This window comes from Schistocerca cancellata, chromosome 4 (assembly GCF_023864275.1).
Source record: "Schistocerca cancellata isolate TAMUIC-IGC-003103 chromosome 4, iqSchCanc2.1, whole genome shotgun sequence".
In the NCBI taxonomy this organism is placed as follows: domain Eukaryota; kingdom Metazoa; phylum Arthropoda; class Insecta; order Orthoptera; family Acrididae; genus Schistocerca; species Schistocerca cancellata.
This window is the reverse complement of record NC_064629.1, coordinates 247,741,869-247,762,416: the sequence shown is the minus strand read 5'-3', so window position 1 is coordinate 247,762,416 and position 20,548 is coordinate 247,741,869. Positions and strand designations below refer to the sequence as shown.

The window sequence follows — 20,548 nt, the reverse complement described above, 5'->3', positions numbered from 1 at the left end:
TTTATAAGGGATTAATACTTTTAATTATTTTCAAGTAAATCTCTTGTACATAAATCTAAGTGACATAAAATAGTATGGGCCCAAAAAGATGTACATCACATGAACATTTTAGCATCATTGCAATTATGTCACATAATTGCAATGATAGCCTCATGACCACTATAGATGGGAGCATGGCAGGTGGCCTAGTTTTAGCCCACAAAACTGAGCTATAGAGACCATCTTAGTCTGCTGCATGGGTCAACCAGAGACAACAAGTGATTTAATGGCATGTGATCGGAGGCTCTGGGTCTGGGGATGACTAGCAGTCTGCAGTGTAAGACACTGGTGACAACTAAAACCTAGTTAAAAATTATAAAGACTTTTGAGTTTTTAACATGGAATTTCACCCGATAACCCAAAGTAGTGAATAAAAATTTCCAAATACAGTAAAACCCCTTTTTTACATTCCCGCATTTTACATTTTCCCACTTTTTAAGTCAATTTTTGTCAGTCCCAACACAAGTCTTATTCTCACAATACAACACTTTCCCATCATTAATGAGTCCATGTTACAACATTTACCACATTTTAAGTTTTCTTTGACCTTATCGTGACCTTCAACACTGATTTTCATATAGATTTCTGCAAAAATTGCATTGTATTCCTGCTCAAAGTCAGCCTTGGAACAAAGCAGAAAATGAAGCCTATATCCAAAGTTAATTATCATGTAATGTAGTGTTAGTACAGTAAGTAAGATTTTCATTGTCAGCATTTCGGATCATGGTCACCTGTTATAGGTTCGCAGTGTTTGGAAGAGTGGGAAAGTATGCTAAGTCACTGTCTTAATGATAATCATGATCTGATGATAGTGACTCTAGAAGCAACTTTCCTTCTGGTCATTGCATTGTATTACAACAGCTTTAATTTAATTTCACAGTAATTTATACAAATAAACACTACTTTTGAAGACGGACATCTCCATAATGAGGTTTCACAAATCGTTCTTGCTTTCACATGAAATAAGCTACTCTGTACCAGGCGCACAGTCTTAGGCTGGTACAAATTGATGTCAGACTTAAATATTCCTCCTTAAGATACTCCATATCATGACAAAAATTTCTGCCCTCTTTCTCATCTAGGAAGTCCATGAACTGAGTGCCCTCCTTGTCGGCAACAAACTTAGATTTCATGCCTACTATTCTCTGTTTACAAAGAAAGACTGCCAACTTTAGTGTTTTAATCAGTGTTGTGTTACAAGTTTTATTTATTATAATTTTATGATGATTATCAATAATAAGTCTTACATTAGAACACTAATGTCTTTTTAATATGATTTCTGAAACAGTAGAGTTAGATTGGATTAGATTCAGTTTTCATCCCATAGACCCCAAAAATGAGATGATTCTCATAGGTGTGGAACATGTCAGAAAGTGTAACATAAAACATTTGACTTACTACCCTGATCATTTGTCAGGAGATTGTCGAAATCGGTGAATACAATGTGCTAAACTGGAACAGCTAATATTTACAGAGTTAACACCCTGTCAGAATGAAACATTGTTATGCACTATTAATAAATTTATCTTACACAAAATACCTAATCTTGACTGTTGTGACCAAGTGCTGTCAAAACTGAAATCGAACAGACATTTTTACTTAAGCTGGCTTAACAGTCTCTGTTAAGATATTTATCTATAGAGTAGAAGGAGTTGCCTATCAAAAAGTCTTTCAAACTCTGTTGAAACCGTGCTTTATCTGAAACCATGTTTTTAATGGTTGCTGGCAATTTATTGTAAATGTGTGTTCCTGAATATTGGACCCCTTTTTGGACCAAGATAAATGATTTTAGGTCTTTATGTAGATTGTTTTTATTCCTAGTATTGATAATATGTATTGAGCTATTGGTTGGAAATAGAGATGTATTACTTGCAACAAATTTCATTAAGGAATAAATATACTGGGAAGCAGTGGTTAGAATACAAAGTTCCTTGAACAGGTTTCTACATGATGTTCTTGAATTTACACCACAAACGATTCTTATCACATGCTTTTGCACCCTAAAAACTTTTGCTTGGTTTGATGAGTTACCCCAGAATATGATCCTATATGACATAACAGAATGAAAGTAAGCAAAGTGTGCAAGTTTTTTTGTATTTATATCTCCTACATCTGACATCATTCTCACTGAAAATACAGACTTGTTTAGGCACTTAAGCAATTCTGTGGTATGCCCTTCCCAACTGAATTTATTACCGAGTTGTAATCGCAGAAATTAAACACTGTCAACCTCTTTGATCTGCATGTTTTCATAGGTTATACATATGCTGAAAGGAAATCTTTTACAGGTTCTGAGCTGCATATAGTGGGTCTTAAAGTTTAATGACAGTGAAATAACTTTAAACCACTTATTAATGTCAGTGAAAATTTGATTACCAGCTATTTCTAAATCTGTACTTGACTTGCTACTTATTGGAATGTTTGTATCATCTGCAAACAAAACAAACTTAGCATCTGGCAATGTAACACAAGAAAAAGCAATGGACCCAAGATGGAACCTTGAGGAGCACCACATATTAATTAATTCCCAGTCAGATGAAGACTGACTGCTTACTGCACAGGTATTTCACAACAACACTCTTTGTTTCCTGTCAGATACATAAGACTCAAACCATTTCACAGCATTGCCAGTGACACCATAATATACTAATTTACTTAAGAAAATGCTGTGGTTCACACAGTCAAAGGCTTTTGACAGGTCACCGAAAATGTCAGTAGCCTCTAATTTATTATCTAATGAATTAAGTACATTCTCACAGTAAGTGTATATAGCTTTCTCTATGTCAGAACCCTTAAGTAATCCAAAATGTGACTTAGACAATATTGATGGTATCTCTTTATCCCCCTTCTTGTAAAGAGGCTTAACTTCAGCATATTTTAGCCAATCTGAAAATGTTCTGCTGATAAGAGATTGATTACACAAATAACTTAGAGAAAGAAAAACAATTAACTGTCAGATTTTTTAAATAGGCTGAATTTAAATAAATTGTTTCAATTTCATATTTTGAACAATATAATGAGAATGACAGTAAGAATAATTTATTCATTCTCTCTTGCTGTGTTTCCTATGCTTTCCTGTATTTTACACTTTCCTGCATTTTGCACTTTTTTGGGTCAATCTACTGAAATGTGTAAAAAGGGGGTTTTACTGTACCTTCTGTATTATCAAAAATACACATATCTCATCAACACTGTCCATTCTATCCAACAAAGTACAGTCTCACAGGAACATAAACAAATTAGGTATATAAGTGTCAGCTATACCTGGCAACAAGCAACTGCATTTGGGTCTCTTTTCAAAGGCAGTTCGATCATTTCCAATCCTCCTGAACTGATTTGTGCACTGCTTGGTGTTACCTGGCCAGCAATTCTTGCACGCATTGGCTGCTGTAGAAATGTGCTGTCTGGGGGGTTATTAACTACGTCCCATTTACAGTAAATTCGTACATAGTTGGAGATTGTACCTTGGCGATTTTGCTTGCGTTCAAGGGCTGCAATGTAGTCACCTGAAAATAAATAATATATAACTTAGAGTTATCATGTAGTGTTCAAAAAGTTCATTTCATCCTCATTTAAAACTGGGAAAAATAACAGAATACATTCAGAGGCATAACACAGAGGCACTCAGTAAGTGATGCAACTTTTTTTTTTTCCTCAGTCAATTTCGGTTGAAAAAAATGTGGAATTTGTTGTGAGAGATTGTGAAATATTCCTGCTTCAGTCCCTGCAGTTTCATGAAGTTCTAATTGGTGATTGTGCTATACATAGCCTTCAAAATGGGGCCTGTAATGGAGGTGCATTCCAAGCAGAGAGCTGTCATTGAGTTTCTTTCGGTAGAAAACCAGAGCATCACAGATACTCATAGGTATTTGCAGAATGCCTACAGAGACCTGACAGCAGACAAAAGCATTGTGAGTCATTGGGCAAGGCATGTGTCATCATCACAACAAGGTTGCGCAAACTTGTCTGATCTCTCACAAGCCAGCTGGCTGCAGACAATTGTGACTCCTGCAATGTTGGAATATACAGATACTCTCATTTGAGGATAAATCACAAACAAGCAACTTGCTGCTCAACTGGTAGTGCTTACACACTTGTCTACCAGTTTGGGTACTCAAAGGTGTGTGCCTGCTGGTTTCCTTGTCACCTAACAGAAGACCATAAAGAGCAATGGAGGACCATCTGTGGGGAACTGCTTGTATATTATGCGACTGATCATCAAAATTTTTTGTCAAACATCATCACAGGTGATGAAACATGGGTTCATCAATTCGAACCAGAAACAAAACGGCAATCCATGGAGTGGTGCCACATTGCCTCTCCTTCGAACAGAAAGTTCAAAGTCACACCCTCAGCTGATAAAGTCACTGTGATGGCCTTCTTGGTCTCTGAAGGACATTATTCTGTTTGCTGTCCTCCTTCATGGTGCAACAATCACCCCTGAAGTGTATTGTGCTACCCTCAGGAAATTAAAGAAATGACTTCAGCATGTTTGTCATCACAAAAATGCAAACGGACTTCTCCTCTATGACAACGCAAGGTCTCACACATGTCTGTGCACCCAAGAGGAGCTCACAAAATTTCAATGGACTGTTCTTCCTCATCCACCGAACAGCCCACATCTCTCACCTTCTGACTTCTATCTGTTTGGTCCAATGAAGGATGGATGCCACGGGAACCAGTATATGGATAATGAGGAGGTTACTGACAAAGCAAGACATTAGCTCCAATGTCTACCAGTAGAGTGGTACTATACAGGCACACAAGCCCTCCCAGTAAGATGGCATAAGGCCATCGCATTTGAATGTACTATACGGGCACACAAGCCCTCCCAGTAAGATGGCATAAGGCTATCGCATTTGAATGGAGGTTATGTTTAAAAACAGGGTTTCGTTTAGATTAGATTAGAGATTAGATTAGATTAGATTATATTAATACTAGTTCCATGGATCATGAATACAATATTTCATAATGATGTGGAACGAGTCAAATTTTCCAATACATGACATAATTAAGTTAATTTAACAACATAATTAAGTTAATATAACAACTTTTTATTCTTTTTGTTTTTTTTAATTTTTTATAATTTTTTTGTTTTTTTTTTCCTTAATTTATATCTAAAAATTCCTCTATGGAGTAGAAGGAGTTGTCATTCAGAAATTCTTTTAATTTCTTCTTAAATACTTGTTGGTTATCTGTCAGACTTTTGATACTATTTGGTAAGTGACCAAAGACTTTAGTGGCAGTATAATTCACCCCTTTCTGTGCCAAAGTTAGATTTAATCTTGAATAGTGAAGATCATCCTTTCTCCTAGTATTGTAGTTATGCACACTGCTATTACTTTTGAATTGGATTTGGTTGTTAATAACAAATTTCATAAGAGAGTACATATACTGAGAAGCTACTGTGAATATCCCTAGATGCTTAAATAAATGTCTGCAGGATGATCTTGGGTGGACTCCAGCTATTATTCTCATCACACGCTTTTGTGCAAAAAATACTTTATTCCTCAGTGATGAATTACCCCAAAATATGATGCCATATGCAATCAATGAGTGGAGAATAATGTGGTATATTGGAATCCTGAATAAAACCAACCTGCTTTCAGAAAATAGATGTGTTGCATTACTTATTGAATACGTCTTGTATTTTTTCAATGCCTGAAGAAAAAGATAGCAGAACAGATAGACCAAGTTTTCTGTAGTCATGAAATGAGTCACCATTCTGCACAGTTATGATAATGCTGTGGAATTACCCTGTTGGCATAAGTGTCACTGCCCCAGCTGATGGCGGGTGCTCGATCTGGAAGCAGGTAGCTGGACCCCAGAGGAGGTGGGGGAGGGGGGGGAGGAGGGGGGAGGGACCTTGGTATGCGGGTCAGTCTACCAGAGAGCAGACAGTCTGAACATCACATACAGACTGCCACAGAGAAAAGCACAAAATGCGATCAGTGTGAATGAACGAAACAACTAGCATGTGGAACCAAGAGCACAGCAAGATGCAAAAGCCAGTTCTGTATTAGACAACCTGAGCATGAGATCTGACTGGCCTGGCCTATCACTGCCGGCAAGTAAATACCTGGGTCAGCTGTTTGGCCCATATGGTACTTTGTGTGCACTGTCCATGATAGCTTTCTGCGTTGTTTGCCACAAGACCTACTCCAGCTCATCTGCATTCATATGTACAGGGTGTTTCAAAAATGAACGGTATCTTTGAAACGGCAATAAAAACTAAACGAGCAGCGATAGAAATACACCGTTTGTTGCAATATGCTTGGGACAACAGTACATTTTCAGGCGGACAAACTTTCGAAATTACAGTAGTTACAATTTTCAACAACAGATGGCGCTGCAAGTGATGTGAAAGATATAGAAGACAACGCAGTCTGTGGGTGCGCCATTCTGTACGTCGTCTTTCTGCTGTAAGTGTGTGCTGTTCACAACGTGCAAGTGTGCTGTAGACAACGTGGTTTATTCCTTAGAACAGAGGATTTTTCTGGTGTTGGAATTCCACCGCCTAGAACACAGTGTTGTTGCAACAAGACGAAGTTTTCAACGGAGGTTTAATGTAACCAAAGGACCGAAAAGCGATACAATAAAGGATCTGTTTGAAAAATTTCAACGGACTGGGAACGTGACGGATGAACGTGCTGGAAAGGTAGGGCGACCGCGTACGGCAACCACAGAGGGCAACATGCAGCTAGTGCAGCAGGTGATCCAACAGCGGCCTCGGGTTTCCGTTCGCCGTGTTGCAGCTGCAGTCCAAATGACGCCAACGTCCACGTATCGTCTCATGCGCCAGAGTTTACACCTCTATCCATACAAAATTCAAACGCGGCAACCCCTCAGCTCCGCTACCATTGCTGCACAAGAGACATTTGCTAACGATATAGTGCACAGGATTGATGACGGCGATATGCATGTGGGCAGCATTTGGTTTACTGACGAAGCTTATTTTTACCTGGACGGCTTCGTCAGTAAACAGAACTGGCGCATATGGGGAACCGAAAAGCCCCATGTTGCAGTCCCATCGTCCCTGCATCCTCAAAAAGTACTGGTCTGGGCCGCCATTTCTTCCAAAGGAATCATTGGCCCATTTTTCAGATCCGAAACGATTACTGCATCACGCTATCTGGACATTCTTCGTGAATTTGTGGTGGTACAAACTGCCTTAGACGACACTGCGAACACCTCGTGGTTTATGCAAGATGGTGCCCGGCCACATCGCACGGCCGACGTCTTTAATTTCCTGAATGAATATTTCGATGATCGTGTGATTGCTTTGGGCTATCCGAAACATACAGGAGGCGGCGTGGATTGGCCTCCCTATTCGCCAGACATGAACCCCTGTGACTTCTTTCTGTGGGGACACTTGAAAGACCAGGTGTACCGCCAGAATCCAGAAACAATTGAACAGCTGAAGCAGTACATCTCATCTGCATGTGAAGCCATTCCGCCAGACACGTTGTCAAAGGTTTCGGGTAATTTCATTCAGAGACTACGCCATATTATTGCTACGCATGGTGGATATGTGGAAAATATCGTACTATAGAGTTTCCCAGACCGCAGCGCCATCTGTTGTTGAAAATTGTAACTACTGTAATTTCGAAAGTTTGTCTGCCTGAAAATGTACTGTTGTCCCAAGCATATTGCAACAAACGGTGTATTTCTATCGCTGCTCGTTTAGTTTTTATTGCCGTTTCAAATACACTGGTCATTTTTGAAACACCATGTATGTATGCTGGTGGGGATACTAAATCCCCCTCCCACCCCCCCCCCCCCCCCACCCCCCTCCTCCTGAAAAGGCCACATATGGCCGAAAATGGCTTGGTTTCTGCTAGGGCACCAAAATGGCAGAAGACTGTGGAGGCTGGCATAATGGCTAGTCTGGCGACATCAGCAGGAGTGACAATTCATCTACGGGTGACTAAAGAAAGGAGGGCTCAGGTCCTAAGTCCATAGCCTCACCGTCAAGAATCATGGGAATGATTGCTGCTGGCTCCCTATTCTGGAGTGAAAGTAGTGCAGAGAGGGTGTGGAGTGTTGGCAGAAGTTGTGCATGCTGTGGCAATTGGTAGTCTCCTACTGGGCAAATGATGTGACTGATCCCATCGCTCAGCTAGCATGGAGATGGCAGCATTAAAAGTGCAATGGGTCATGGATGCAGCTGATCTGAATGATCGGTTAGCTGCTCCTGACTGATATCCACCACAAACAAAAGCTTATCTTTCTGGTCCACCACTACACTCGGCAGTCACCGCTGCTGCTGGCTGAAAGACCATTCCCAAACAGCAGCCCCATATGGAAAATGCAGTGGGACATGAAATTCCAGGGCCTGCAAATCAGCATCTAACAAATCTAAGAGGCATCATGGCTGGTGCCATTGTAAATGTTCCACTCAACTGCACCCTCTGACTGTAGTCGCACAGTACATGGCTAGAAAGCTAGAAAGTGCATCATCATGGGCTGAGGTAGACATGGACTTCTTTGTTTGTGTCTTGAATGTTTGCATGAATCACTCCACCTCTGAGTTAGAAGCCATGTGAAATTGGGTGGTATTGAGATGCCGGATACTTCTGTGAATGCAAAAAACCTTAAAATTTTCATGGCACAAATTGCCAATCATTATCAGATACGAGATTCCATGGGGATCCCTTGATAGTGAAAACAAATAATAGCTCACAAATAGTTGCTGTTGACATCACAGAGGGCAGACTGGCTATATATGGGAAATTGGAGAATGCATCCACCACCAAAAACCACGTTTCCCAAAACAAGGCCTGTAAAGTCAATGTGCACTCAGTCGCAACGGTGCTCTGGGACTGGCCAAGGGGAAGGGGAGAATTGATGCCCTGGTCAGCCTGGTTCCCTGCACCGGTCACACTAGCCTCCACAAGATGTCCAGTGTCATGATCAATCGTCGACCAGTACGCTCATCATCATGTCAAAGTCTTTATATGAGACATACTCCAGTGCAACATAACAGCTGCAGTATGGGAGGACACAATGCTGGAGGGACGACTTTTCAACAGCTTTGATCCCACAAGACAAGCATGTGGAACTCCTGGACAAACTCAAGTCAATTTTGTAGTAGGAAAAATGTAAGTTACACCAAATCCACTCTTCCAGGGGCACACCTGCGCCATCCCATCTAGGTTGCAGAGATGTTTTTTTTTTTTTTTTCAGAAAAGTGGGTCAGCAGCTATAGCGGTCCCAACTTCCCATCCAGTGAAAGAAAAAATCCAGCATCATCTGTTGCAAGGTATCATCCAAAATGAAAATGAAAGCCTCCTGTTGATCAAACTCAGGATCAGGTACTGCTGGTGATTGCAATAGTGCATCTGCATTAGCATGCTGGATGGTGGGCCAGTAACAAATATCACAATAATAATTACTGAGAAAGAATGTCCACCCCTGCAATTGGTGGGCAGGCCTATCCAGTAGTTTAGACTGAGGGCCAAATAATGAAATCAGTGGCTTGTGGTTGGTGATGACTAGGAACATTGCTCCACACAAAAACACGTGCAATTTATTAGAAAATGATACCCAGTTCCTCCTTTTCCCCCTGTGAAAAATTACTTTGCACTGCTAATAAAGTATCTTCAATGCATATGCACTGGGCTACTTGGTGCCATCTGGATTCTGTTGTGATAGGACTGTACCAGCACCATACTGGAATGCATCAGAGGCCAGAGTTCTACATCTACATCTACATTTATACTCCGCAAGCCACCCAACGGTGTGTGGCGGAGGGCACTTTACGTGCCACTGTCATTATCTCCCTTTCCTGTTCCAGTCGCGTATGGTTCGCGGGAAGAACGACTGTCTGAAAGCCTCTGTGCGCGCTCTAATCTCTCTAATTTTACATTCGTGATCTCCTCGGGAGGTATAAGTAGGGGGAAGCAATATATTCGATACCTCATCCAGAAACGCACCCTCTCGAAACCTGGCGAGCAAGCTACACCGCGATGCAGAGCGCCTCTCTTGCAGAGTCTGCCACTTGAGTTTGCTAAACATCTCCGTAACGCTATCACGGTTACCAAATAACCCTGTGACGAAACGCGCCGCTCTTCTTTGGATCTTCTCTATCTCCTCCGTCAACCCGATCTGGTACGGATCCCACACTGATGAGCAATACTCAAGTATAGGTCGAACGAGTGTTTTGTAAGCCACCTCCTTTGTTGATGGACTACATTTTCTAAGGACTCTCCCAATGAATCTCAACCTGGTACCCGCCTTACCAACAATTAATTTTATATGATCATTCCACTTCAAATCGTTCCGCACGCATACTCCCAGATATTTTACAGAAGTAACTGCTACCAGTGTTTGTTCCGCTATCATATAATCATACAATAAAGGATCCTTCTTTCTATGTATTCGCAATACATTACATTTGTCTATGTTAAGGGTCAGTTGCCACTCCCTGCACCAAGTGCCTATCCGCTGCAGATCTTCCTGCATTTCGCTACAATTTTCTAATGCTGCAACTTCTCTGTATACTACAGCATCATCCGCGAAAAGCCGCATGGAACTTCCGACACTATCTACTAGGTCATTTATATATATTGTGAAAAGCAATGGTCCCATAACACTCCCCTGTGGCACGCCAGAGGTTACTTTAACGTCTGTAGATGTCTCTCCATTGAGAACAACATGCTGTGTTCTGTTTGCTAAAAACTCTTCAATCCAGCCACACAGCTGGTCTGATATTCCGTAGGCTCTTACTTTGTTTATCAGACGACAGTGCGGAACTGTATCGAACGCCTTCCGGAAGTCAAGGAAAATGGCATCTACCTGGGAGCCTGTATCTAATATTTTCTGGGTTTCATGAACAAATAATGCGAGTTGGGTTTCACACGATCGCTGTTTCCGGAATCCATGTTGATTCCTACATAGTAGATTCTGAGTTTCCAAAAACGACATGATACTCGAGCAAAAGACATGTTCTAAAATTCTACAACAGATCGACGTCAGAGAGATAGGTCTATAGTTTTGCGCATCTGCTCGACGACCCTTCTTGAAGACTGGGACTACCTGTGCTCTTTTCCAATCATTTGGAACCTTCTGTTCCTCTAGAGACTTGCGGTACACGGCTGTTAGAAGGGGGGCAAGTTCTTTCGCGTACTCTGTGTAGAATCGAATTGGTATCCCGTCAGGTCCAGTGGACTTTCCTCTGTTGAGTGATTCCAGTTGCTTTTCTATTCCTTGGACACTTATTTCAATGTCAGCCATTTTTTCGTTGGTGCGAGGATTTAGAGAAGGAACTGCAGTGCGGTCTTCCTCTGTGAAACAGCTTTGGAAAAAGGTGTTTAGTATTTCAGCTTTACGCTTGTCATCCTCTGTTTCAATGCCATCATCATCCCAGAGTGTCTGGACATGATGTTTCAAGCCACTTACTGATTTAACGTAAGACCAGAACTTCCTAGGATTTTCTGTCAAGTCGGTACCTAGTATTTTACTTTCGAATTCACTGAACGCTTCACGCATATCCCTCCTTACGCTAACTTTGACATCGTTTAGCTTCTGTTTGTCTGAGAGGTTTTGGCTGCGTTTAAACTTGGAGTGAAGCTCTCTTTGCTTTCGCAGTAGTTTCCTAACTTTGTTGTTGTACCACGGTGGGTTTTTCCCGTCCCTCACAGTTTTGCTCGGCACGTACCTGTCTAAAACGCATTTAACGGTTGCCTTGAACTTTTTCCATAAACACTCAACATTGTCAGTGTCGGAACAGAAATTTTCGTTTTGATCTGTTAGGTAGTCTGAAATCTGCTTTCTATTACTCTTGCTAAACAGATAAACCTTCCTCCCTTTTTTTATATTCCTATTAACTTCCATATTCAGGGATGCTGCAACGGCCTTATGATCACTGATTCCCTGTTCTGCACTTACAGAGTCGAAAAGTTCGGGTCTGTTTGTTATCAGTAGGTCCAAGATGTTATCTCCACGAGTCAGTTCTCTGTTTAATTGCTCGAGGTAATTTTCGGATAGTGCACTCAGTATAATGTCACTCGATGCTCTGTCCCTACCACCCGTCCTAAACATCTGAGTGTCCCAGTCTATATCTGGTAAATTGAAATCTCCACCTAAGACCATAACATGCTGAGAAAATTTATGTGAAATGTATTCCAAATTTTCTCTCAGTTGTTCTGCCACTAATGCTGCTGAGTCGGGGGGTCGGTAAAAGGAGCCAATTATTAACCTTGCTCGGTTGTTGAGTGTAACCTCCACCCATAATAATTCACAGGAACTATCCACTTCTACTTCACTACAGGATAAACTACTACTAACAGCGACGAACACTCCGCCACCGGTTGCATGCAATCTATCCTTTCTAAACACCGTCTGTGCCTTTGTAAAAATTTCGGCAGAATTTATCTCTGGCTTCAGCCAGCTTTCTGTACCTATAACGATTTCAGCTTCGGTGCTTTCCGGTACTTTACCAACGCAGCTTCGACAGTTTACAATTACAATACCGATTGCTGCTTGGTCCCCGCATGTCCTGACTTTGCCCCGCACCCGTTGAGGCTGTTGCCCTTTCTGCACTTGCCCGAGGCCATCTAACCTAAAAAACCGCCCAGCCCACGCCACACAACCCCTGCTACCCGTGTAGCCGCTTGTTGCGTGTAGTGGACTCCTGACCTATCCAGCGGAACCCGAAACCCCACCACCCTATGGCGCAAGTCGAGGAATCTGCAGCCCACATGGTCGCAGAACCGTCTCAACCTCTGATTCAGACCCTCCACTCGGCTCTGTACCAAAGGTCCGCAGTCAGTCCTGTCGACGATGCTGCAGATGGTGAGCTCTGCTTTCATCCCGCTAGCGAGACTGGCAGTCTTCACCAAATCAGATAGCCGCCGGAAGCCAGAGAGGATTTCCTCCGATCCATAGCGACACACATCATTGGTGCCGACATGAGCGACCACCTGCAGATGGGTGCACCCTGTACCCTTCATGGCATCCGGAAGGACCCTTTCCACATCTGGAATGACTCCCCCCGGTATGCACACGGAGTGCACTTTGGTTTTCTTCCCCTCCCTTGCTGCCATATCCCTAAGGGGCCCCATTACGCGCCTGACGTTGGAGCTCCCAACTACCAGTAAGCCCACCCTCTGCGACTGCCCGGATCTTGCAGACTGAGGGGCAACCTCTGGAACAGGACAAGCAGCCATGTCAGGCTGAAGATCAGTATCAGCCTGAGACAGAGCCTGAAACCGGTTCGTCAGACAAACTGGAGAGGCCTTCCGTTCAGCCCTCCGGAATGTCTTTCGCCCCCTGCCACACCTTGAGACGACCTCCCACTCTACCACAGGTGAGGGATCAGCCTCAATGCGGGCAGTATCCCGGGCAACCACAGTCGTAGTCCGATCGGGGGATGCGTGGGACGAGCTGGCCGTCCCCGACAAACCCCCATCCGGACCCCCACAGTGATGCCCATTGGCAACAGCCTCAAGCTGTGTGACCGAAGCCAACACTGCCTGAAGCTGGGAGCGAAGGGATGCCAACTCAGCCTGCATCCGAACACAGCAGTTGCAGTCCCTATCCATGCTAAAAACTGTGCAAAGAACGTCTGAACTAATCTACAGAGAGCGCAAACAAAACGACACAAAATTGAAGCGGTTATTAAAATACAAGATTGCCTAGTAAATGCAGTAATGCTGCCACTTGTGCACTGCTGACACACTGCTCGGCGGCGGAAGGAGACTACGCGATTTAACACTATTCGAGTACTAAAACGTGATGCTACAACTCTCAAATACTATAATACGCCCGAAATTTATGAATTAAACAATGCAAGTACCAAAAACACGCAAAGAAATTAAGAATTAAACTATGTAACAAATGAGTGAGCTAGGAGTATACGACTTGCTGCTGCAGCTGCTTATCCAACGGCGGCAGGGAGCACACTGACTGTGACCAACCGACACTGGCCGTTCAAAACAAAAACAGTTGACAGACGACTACGTGAATTTACACTATTCAGGTACTAAAACGCGATGCTACAACTCTCAAATACTATAATACGCCCGAAATTTATGAATTAAACAATGCAAGTACCAAAAACACGCAAAGAAATTAAGAATTAAACTATGTAACAAATGAGTGAGCTAGGAGTATACGACTTGCTGCTGCAGCTGCTTATCCAACGGCGGCAGGGAGCACACTGACTGTGACCAACCGACACTGGCCGTTCAAAACAAAAACAGTTGACAGACGACTACGCGAATTTACACTATTCAGGTACTAAAACGCGATGCTACAACTCTCAAATACTATAATACGCCCGAAATTTATGAATTAAACAATGCAAGTACCAAAAACACGCAAAGAAATTAAGAATTAAACTATGTAACAAATGAGTGAGCTAGGAGTATACGACTTGCTGCTGCAGCTGCTTATCCAACGGCGGCAGGGACTTACCCAGCATAAAATAAGCTGCACAGGAAGTGGAGCACAAACACTGCTTGAGGGACTGAAAATGCCATTGACAGTCCACAGACCGCATGAATTTGATGCCCTTTTGGTGAAGCTGGTTAAGAGAATGGCAAATGTGCCCACCTTGGGGAATAGCCTTAGGGTAATTAGAAATTTTGTCCAATAAGGACTGGAATTCCTTCAGGTTCTTGGGTACCAGCAGGCTGACAATGGCTTTCACGTGCTTGTCCAAACGGATGTCATCCTTGCTAAACATGATCCAAACAATGCACTTTTAGGGACAAAGAAACTACATTTTTCCAATTTGCAATGAAGGCTGTTGTCCAGAAGGCATTGGAAAACTTCCTGCAGATTTCATACATGTTCCTTTCGCATGGAGTCTGTGAACCAGATGTCATTAAAGTAGTCGATACAGCATGGAATGTCCTTGATCAAATGCTCCAAATATATTTCATAAATTCCTGGGGCAGACAAAATTAAAAAAGGCAAGGAATGAAACTACCAAAGTCCAAACCGATTTGCCCACTGAGCAGAAGCAGATATGGAAGGAGAGCAATACCAAAAGCACGAAAAATGTCATCATCAGGGATCACAACTCTTTGCCTTACTTGTACCCACCAAGCTCATCATCAATGGCATCATCACACTGAGGCTCAGTGGAAGGCCAGATCGCCTGGCCAGCCCCTTTGTGCACTGGGGACTGCTTACTATGTGTATCTAACTTCACCACCTGTCGATTGTCTGAAAGTAAATCCCTTGCTGCTGCTGTAAGTCCATGTGATTCAGCAATCTGGGCAACTTCAGTTAAAGAAGGGTGGGACAAGGCCATGGCCCTAGTCTGGACCTCAGGGCTGTGTGCTCATTGGACCATCATGTCAGTAATTAATGAGTCCACATACATGGTGATAGCACACTGGAGACAATTAATTGCACAGGAGACTTGGCAAGCCAATTATCCAGGCTGTGAGTGACTGCCCTGGACACTTGTGATACCGTTTAAACTGCAACTGTGCCACCACCGCATGCATTTGATATCCAAAATACTGTGTCAGCAACTGACAGAATCCTGAAATATCAGTTTCTTGGGCTCAGTAGAGGGTTTCAAATTTTGCACAGCAGTATCAACAATACACCTTACCTGGCAGTGCAGCAAGAGTCAGTGCAGGTAATTCTGCCTTTCCATACACTCATCAAAACTGGCTAATGGTATGAGGGTGGTGGAAGAGGAGGCTTTTGTGCAGGTCCCTGGCCTGCCACCAGTATGGTGTGAGAGTAGATCAATTCTGTATTCTGTTTCAGTAGCTTCTGCATTTGCTCCTGCTAAAGTTGGTGCTGTTGCTTCTGGAGACACAACTGTTCCTGCCAGCATTGCAAAAATTTTGGGTCCGTGGTAGCCACCAATGAACACTATAAAAAAAAAATGAAATAAAAGTGTCACATGTGGAAAAACATCCTCATTCACCACTTTTGTTGGCACAGACATGACAATGCCCCAAAGCCATGCTGTCAGCACAAACACCACTATTCTAGCCAATGGTGTGTGCTCGACCTGAAAGCTGGTTCCAGGAGAAGAAGAAAAACTCAACATTCAGGTCAATCTATGGAGCAGCAGAGGGTCAGAACACTGCAAAGAGACTGGCACAGAGAAAACCACAAAACATGATCAGTGCGAATGACTGAAACAACTAGCACTTGGAACCAAGACCGTGGCACACAGCTGCAGCCACATTCGTGTTAGTTGACCAGAGCATAAGAACTGACTGGCCCAGTTTTTCACTGCCAACAAGAAAATATCTGTGTTGACAGTTATGCCCATACGACACTCTGTGAGTGCCTTCTAGCTTATGATGCTACTCTGCCGCGAGACCCCTACCAGCTCATCTACATCCATATACATGAACACTGGCAGTGATATTAAACTCACCTTTTGTAAATGTAACACAAAATTTATTGGATAGTGCATAAATACAAAAGAAACATCAACATGTTGGTGAGCTATCGCTGTATGGTAGGTAATGGAAGGCACTAATGTGCCTCACCAGCTGCAGCTCCTTGAAATGGTGCTTACAATCTTCTCATTACATGCCCATAATATCAGAATCCTCACATAAATGTCCTTTATAATCATATGAATATTCTGAATTTCTTTTTTTTTTTTTTGAACCCATATAGTTCCAATTTTGTTTTTAAACCTAACAATCATGACTACTGAAGACAGAAGAATCCATAGTGAAAATGGTAAATGATGTTTTCCTTAAAGTATTACCTAGTTTTGCACAAATTTATGATGGTCCCCTGGACATTACAAGTGGTGGGACATGGTTTTATGATAGGGTGTGTGGTCACCACAAAAAGCAACGCATGCTGTGCAATGTGCTCCCATGCTGGCAATAAAGTTAGTGAGGGGCTCTTGAGGTAGGGCATTCCTTTCCTCCTACAGTGGAGTTGACAACTGCTGGATGGTCAGTGCTACAACCGGATGTGCTACAATACGTCTCCCTATGCATCCCACATGTTCTCAATGGGGTTTACATTGGGGGAAAGGGCAGGTTAGTCCATCTGCTGAATATGCTCTCATTCCAAGAGCTGCTCTTCTTGTACTGTTCAATACGGTCGTGTACTGTCATCCATAAAAATGAAGCCAGCACCAAACACATGCCTGAAAAGTTGCAAATAGGGAAGGAGTAGAGTGTCACAATAACATCAACCAGTAAGTGTACCACGTTCAAGGATTTGGAGGTGAGTACACTCATTCAATGAGCTCCTCCACCAGTGCCGTTTGATGCAGTCACACTCTGTCATCCTTTGGATAGGGTCAGAGTCAAATACACCCCTCAAATGACGCACATGTGGAAGGAGTACAGAGTCACAATAATGTCTACAGGTGAGTGTATCGTGTTCAAAAATTTGGAGGTCAGTGTGCCCATGCAACATTATGTATCCCCACACAATAACACCTCAATAATGAAAACGGTTATGTTTGACACTGTTCCTGGGTGTATTACTATGTTCTCACCTCTCGGCACATGAGGACATGTCTAGAATCACTACCCAGACCGAATTCTCTCTCATACAAGAAGAGCACGTGAGCTCACCCCTCATTCGTCCAGTTCCTATGCTCTCGGCACCATCACAAAAGATGCTGCCAATGTGCGGGTGTCAATGGAACACAACATAATGCTCACTGGGCAAAGAAACCACCCCTATGCAGTTGCCATTTCACTGTGGAGCACAAGATTGCATGCTTGCAGTCCTGTTAAAAAATGTAAACATAGGCTTCTGTGGCCGTTGTCACAGTCAGTTAGCAATACACCCTGAGGAAGGTGCCTTGCAACAGTGGCTGAAATGTCGGAATTTTACAGATGACAATACGGCCTCAAACCCGGAAGAATTTTATTAACTATGGTTGCAATTGCATCTGTTGTTTGATATGGGTCCCTTATTGCCTGTTGCACATCGTAGCAGTCATCTGCTTCTATAGGTGGCCATGGTTGACTACCTTCTTTCCTTCTGGCGGCAATGCCTATGGTTTGGAATGCTTACATGCTCCCCATGAATGTGAAACAATGCTGTCAGCAATACCAAACTACTGGGCTACACATGTCACACTTCACCCTTCTACCAGTTTCCTGATGATCCACCCCAATGTGAAGTCATCCAGATATTGTTTCCAGGCTGTGCTCTAATGAAGGACGCAATCATAGATCACCACAACTGCTTGCTTATAGACACACACTGTCTTTTCCCATTCCTTCAACTGCCTTGTGTTGCAGGGCAGCCCTGTTTGGTACTACAGTCATGCAGACCTCAAGCCATATGATTTCCAGCTTTCTGTGTATGACTTGGAATCTGCTGGCAACAGGCAACTGCACTTTCATTCATTTCCACTGAGTAGTTAATATATTATCGTACTTTATCTTTGTCATCCTAAAGGTTTTCAGAGCAGTGTTTTGCATATTTTGTGGTTCACCTCTAAAGAAGACAACTTACAGAGCACTAGTATGACCGATTCTTGAGTACTGCTCAAGTGTTTGGGCTCTCCAAGAGGTCAGCTTAAAGGAAGACATCAAGGCAATTCAAAGACGGGCTGATGGATTTGTTGCTGGTAGGTTCGATAGTATTATAGAGATGCTAAATGAAGTCAAATGGGAATCACCGGAGGGAAGATGGCATTCTTTTTGCAGAACACTATTGATAAAATTTAGAGAAAAGGGAGTTGCAGTTGACTGCAGAACGATCCCACTGCTGCCAATGTACATTTCGAGTAAGGGCCCTGGTGATAAGAGAAATTAGGGCTCACAGAGAGACACACAGCCAGTAGCTTTTCCCTCACTCTATTTGCAAGTGGAACAGGAAAGCTCACAGAGAGACACATAGCCAGTAGCTTTTCCCTCACTCTATTTGCAAGTGGAACAGGAAAGTAAATGAGTAATAGTGATTCAAGGTACCCTCTGTCATGCACCTTACAGTGGCTTGAGGAGTATGTAAGTAGCTGTAGATAGTAATTAGAATTGTACATGAAGTTCAAAAATGTACATCTTGCAGACATCTGTTTAAACAATTGAAAACATTAAACAGCACTGCCATCTAGTGAATTTAACTTTTACACAGAAAAGAGTGCAACATTCAGCTGTAGAAGTCTTCAATGATCTGCCCATTGAAATAAAATGTCTGACAATCAGTATAAGTGTATTCAAACAAATATTAAAGTTGTTTCTCAAACCTGTAATCTGCCAGGAGGTGTGTGTGTGTGTGTGTGTGTGTGTGTGTGTGTGTGTGTGTGTGTGTTTCTCTCTCTCTCTCTCTCTCTCTCTCTCTCTCTCTCAGCCTTTCTCTAATTGTCTCTTGTCTCCGTGCAAATGATAACATTTATTGTGAATATAATATATGATCTACAAGACATGGAAACTAACAAACTAATTAATTACATCAGGTGGGCACAACAAATACATGAATACAGCAGTATTTACTGGTCATGAAGTTATCCAATCCATGACTGATAATAAGAATATCAGGCCTACAATCTTGTGCTGACAGTCAGTGACTCAAGGCATATTTACCGACAGTTTCAAATATGCCACATTGGCATCAATATATCCAAATGGATATATGAAAATCACCTTCAATTACGTCCAAGAAAGTGTTTTACAATAAAAAACCTCATTCAGCTACATGGAGCAGTGTACCTGCTCTCTGTACAGCTTTTGTAAGGGATTCTTTTTGTGGAGAATTCCTTGCATGATGACAAAAAGTAAGTCCTGGCAGATAAAGAACAAAAACTATACTATTTGTATATTTTATGATCTTATCAAAATCTTTTTCATTATCTGCACAGGGGTCACAATGCAACTTCACTATACGGTGAGTGCAGATACTTCATGGCCCAATGGTGGCTCAATAATAGCTGGAGAACAGAATCCCATGAGAATGGAATGAACTCACCATCTGCTCCATCAGCAAGAGGGAGGGGGAGGAGGGTGGCAGATCAAATTTTGTGAGCTCCACATCAGCAGGCGCAGGTGTGGGCTTCACTGTGGGCTGCTGCTGCAAGTGCAAGCCCTCACACAAAACAACATTGTGACCCAACCAGCTGCCCATCACAACAGCAGACCACAGCAGTAATGCTCCAACAGGATGCAGGTTTGGCTGGTTTGCATGATGGGTCAGCTGCTACCTACCAACATCCACAACAAACAACTGCTGACCTTTGTGGTCCACCATGACAACTGGTAGCCACCCCCACTACAGCCCAAAGGACTGGGCCCAGACGGCAGCCCCCAGTAGGAAAACATGGCAGTCTATGGCAGTAAGTGGGATGTGAATCATTGTGCAGCAAGTCCAGGAGAAGCTGTGGCTGGCACCCATGCAAAAATTCTGCTGCATTGCACCCATCGACTGGCGTTGCCCTGTGGCCAAAAAGCTTGACAATGCATCGTAATGGGAAGTGGCAGATATGGAACTTCTTCATTTGGGTCTTAAACTTATGCACAATGGACTCCATCTCTGAGTTAAAAGCCTGGTGAAATGGAGTGGTAGTCAGATGCTGGATACCACTGTGAACACAAAAGTCCTCAAA

At 42.8% G+C, this 20,548-nt stretch overlaps 1 protein-coding gene across 2 annotated transcripts in view; it reads right to left on the bottom strand.

Annotated features, from left to right (window-relative positions):
* LOC126183675 (Hermansky-Pudlak syndrome 3 protein homolog) overlaps positions 1-20,548 on the bottom strand; it is a 175,769-nt gene that overhangs the window by 136,529 nt on the left and 18,692 nt on the right. For both annotated transcript variants that reach the window (XM_049925839.1, XM_049925838.1), the window contains exon 3: positions 3,304-3,545. In XM_049925839.1, the coding sequence (XP_049781796.1) occupies positions 3,304-3,545 (242 nt within the window). The remainder of the gene's footprint in view (positions 1-3,303; positions 3,546-20,548) is intronic.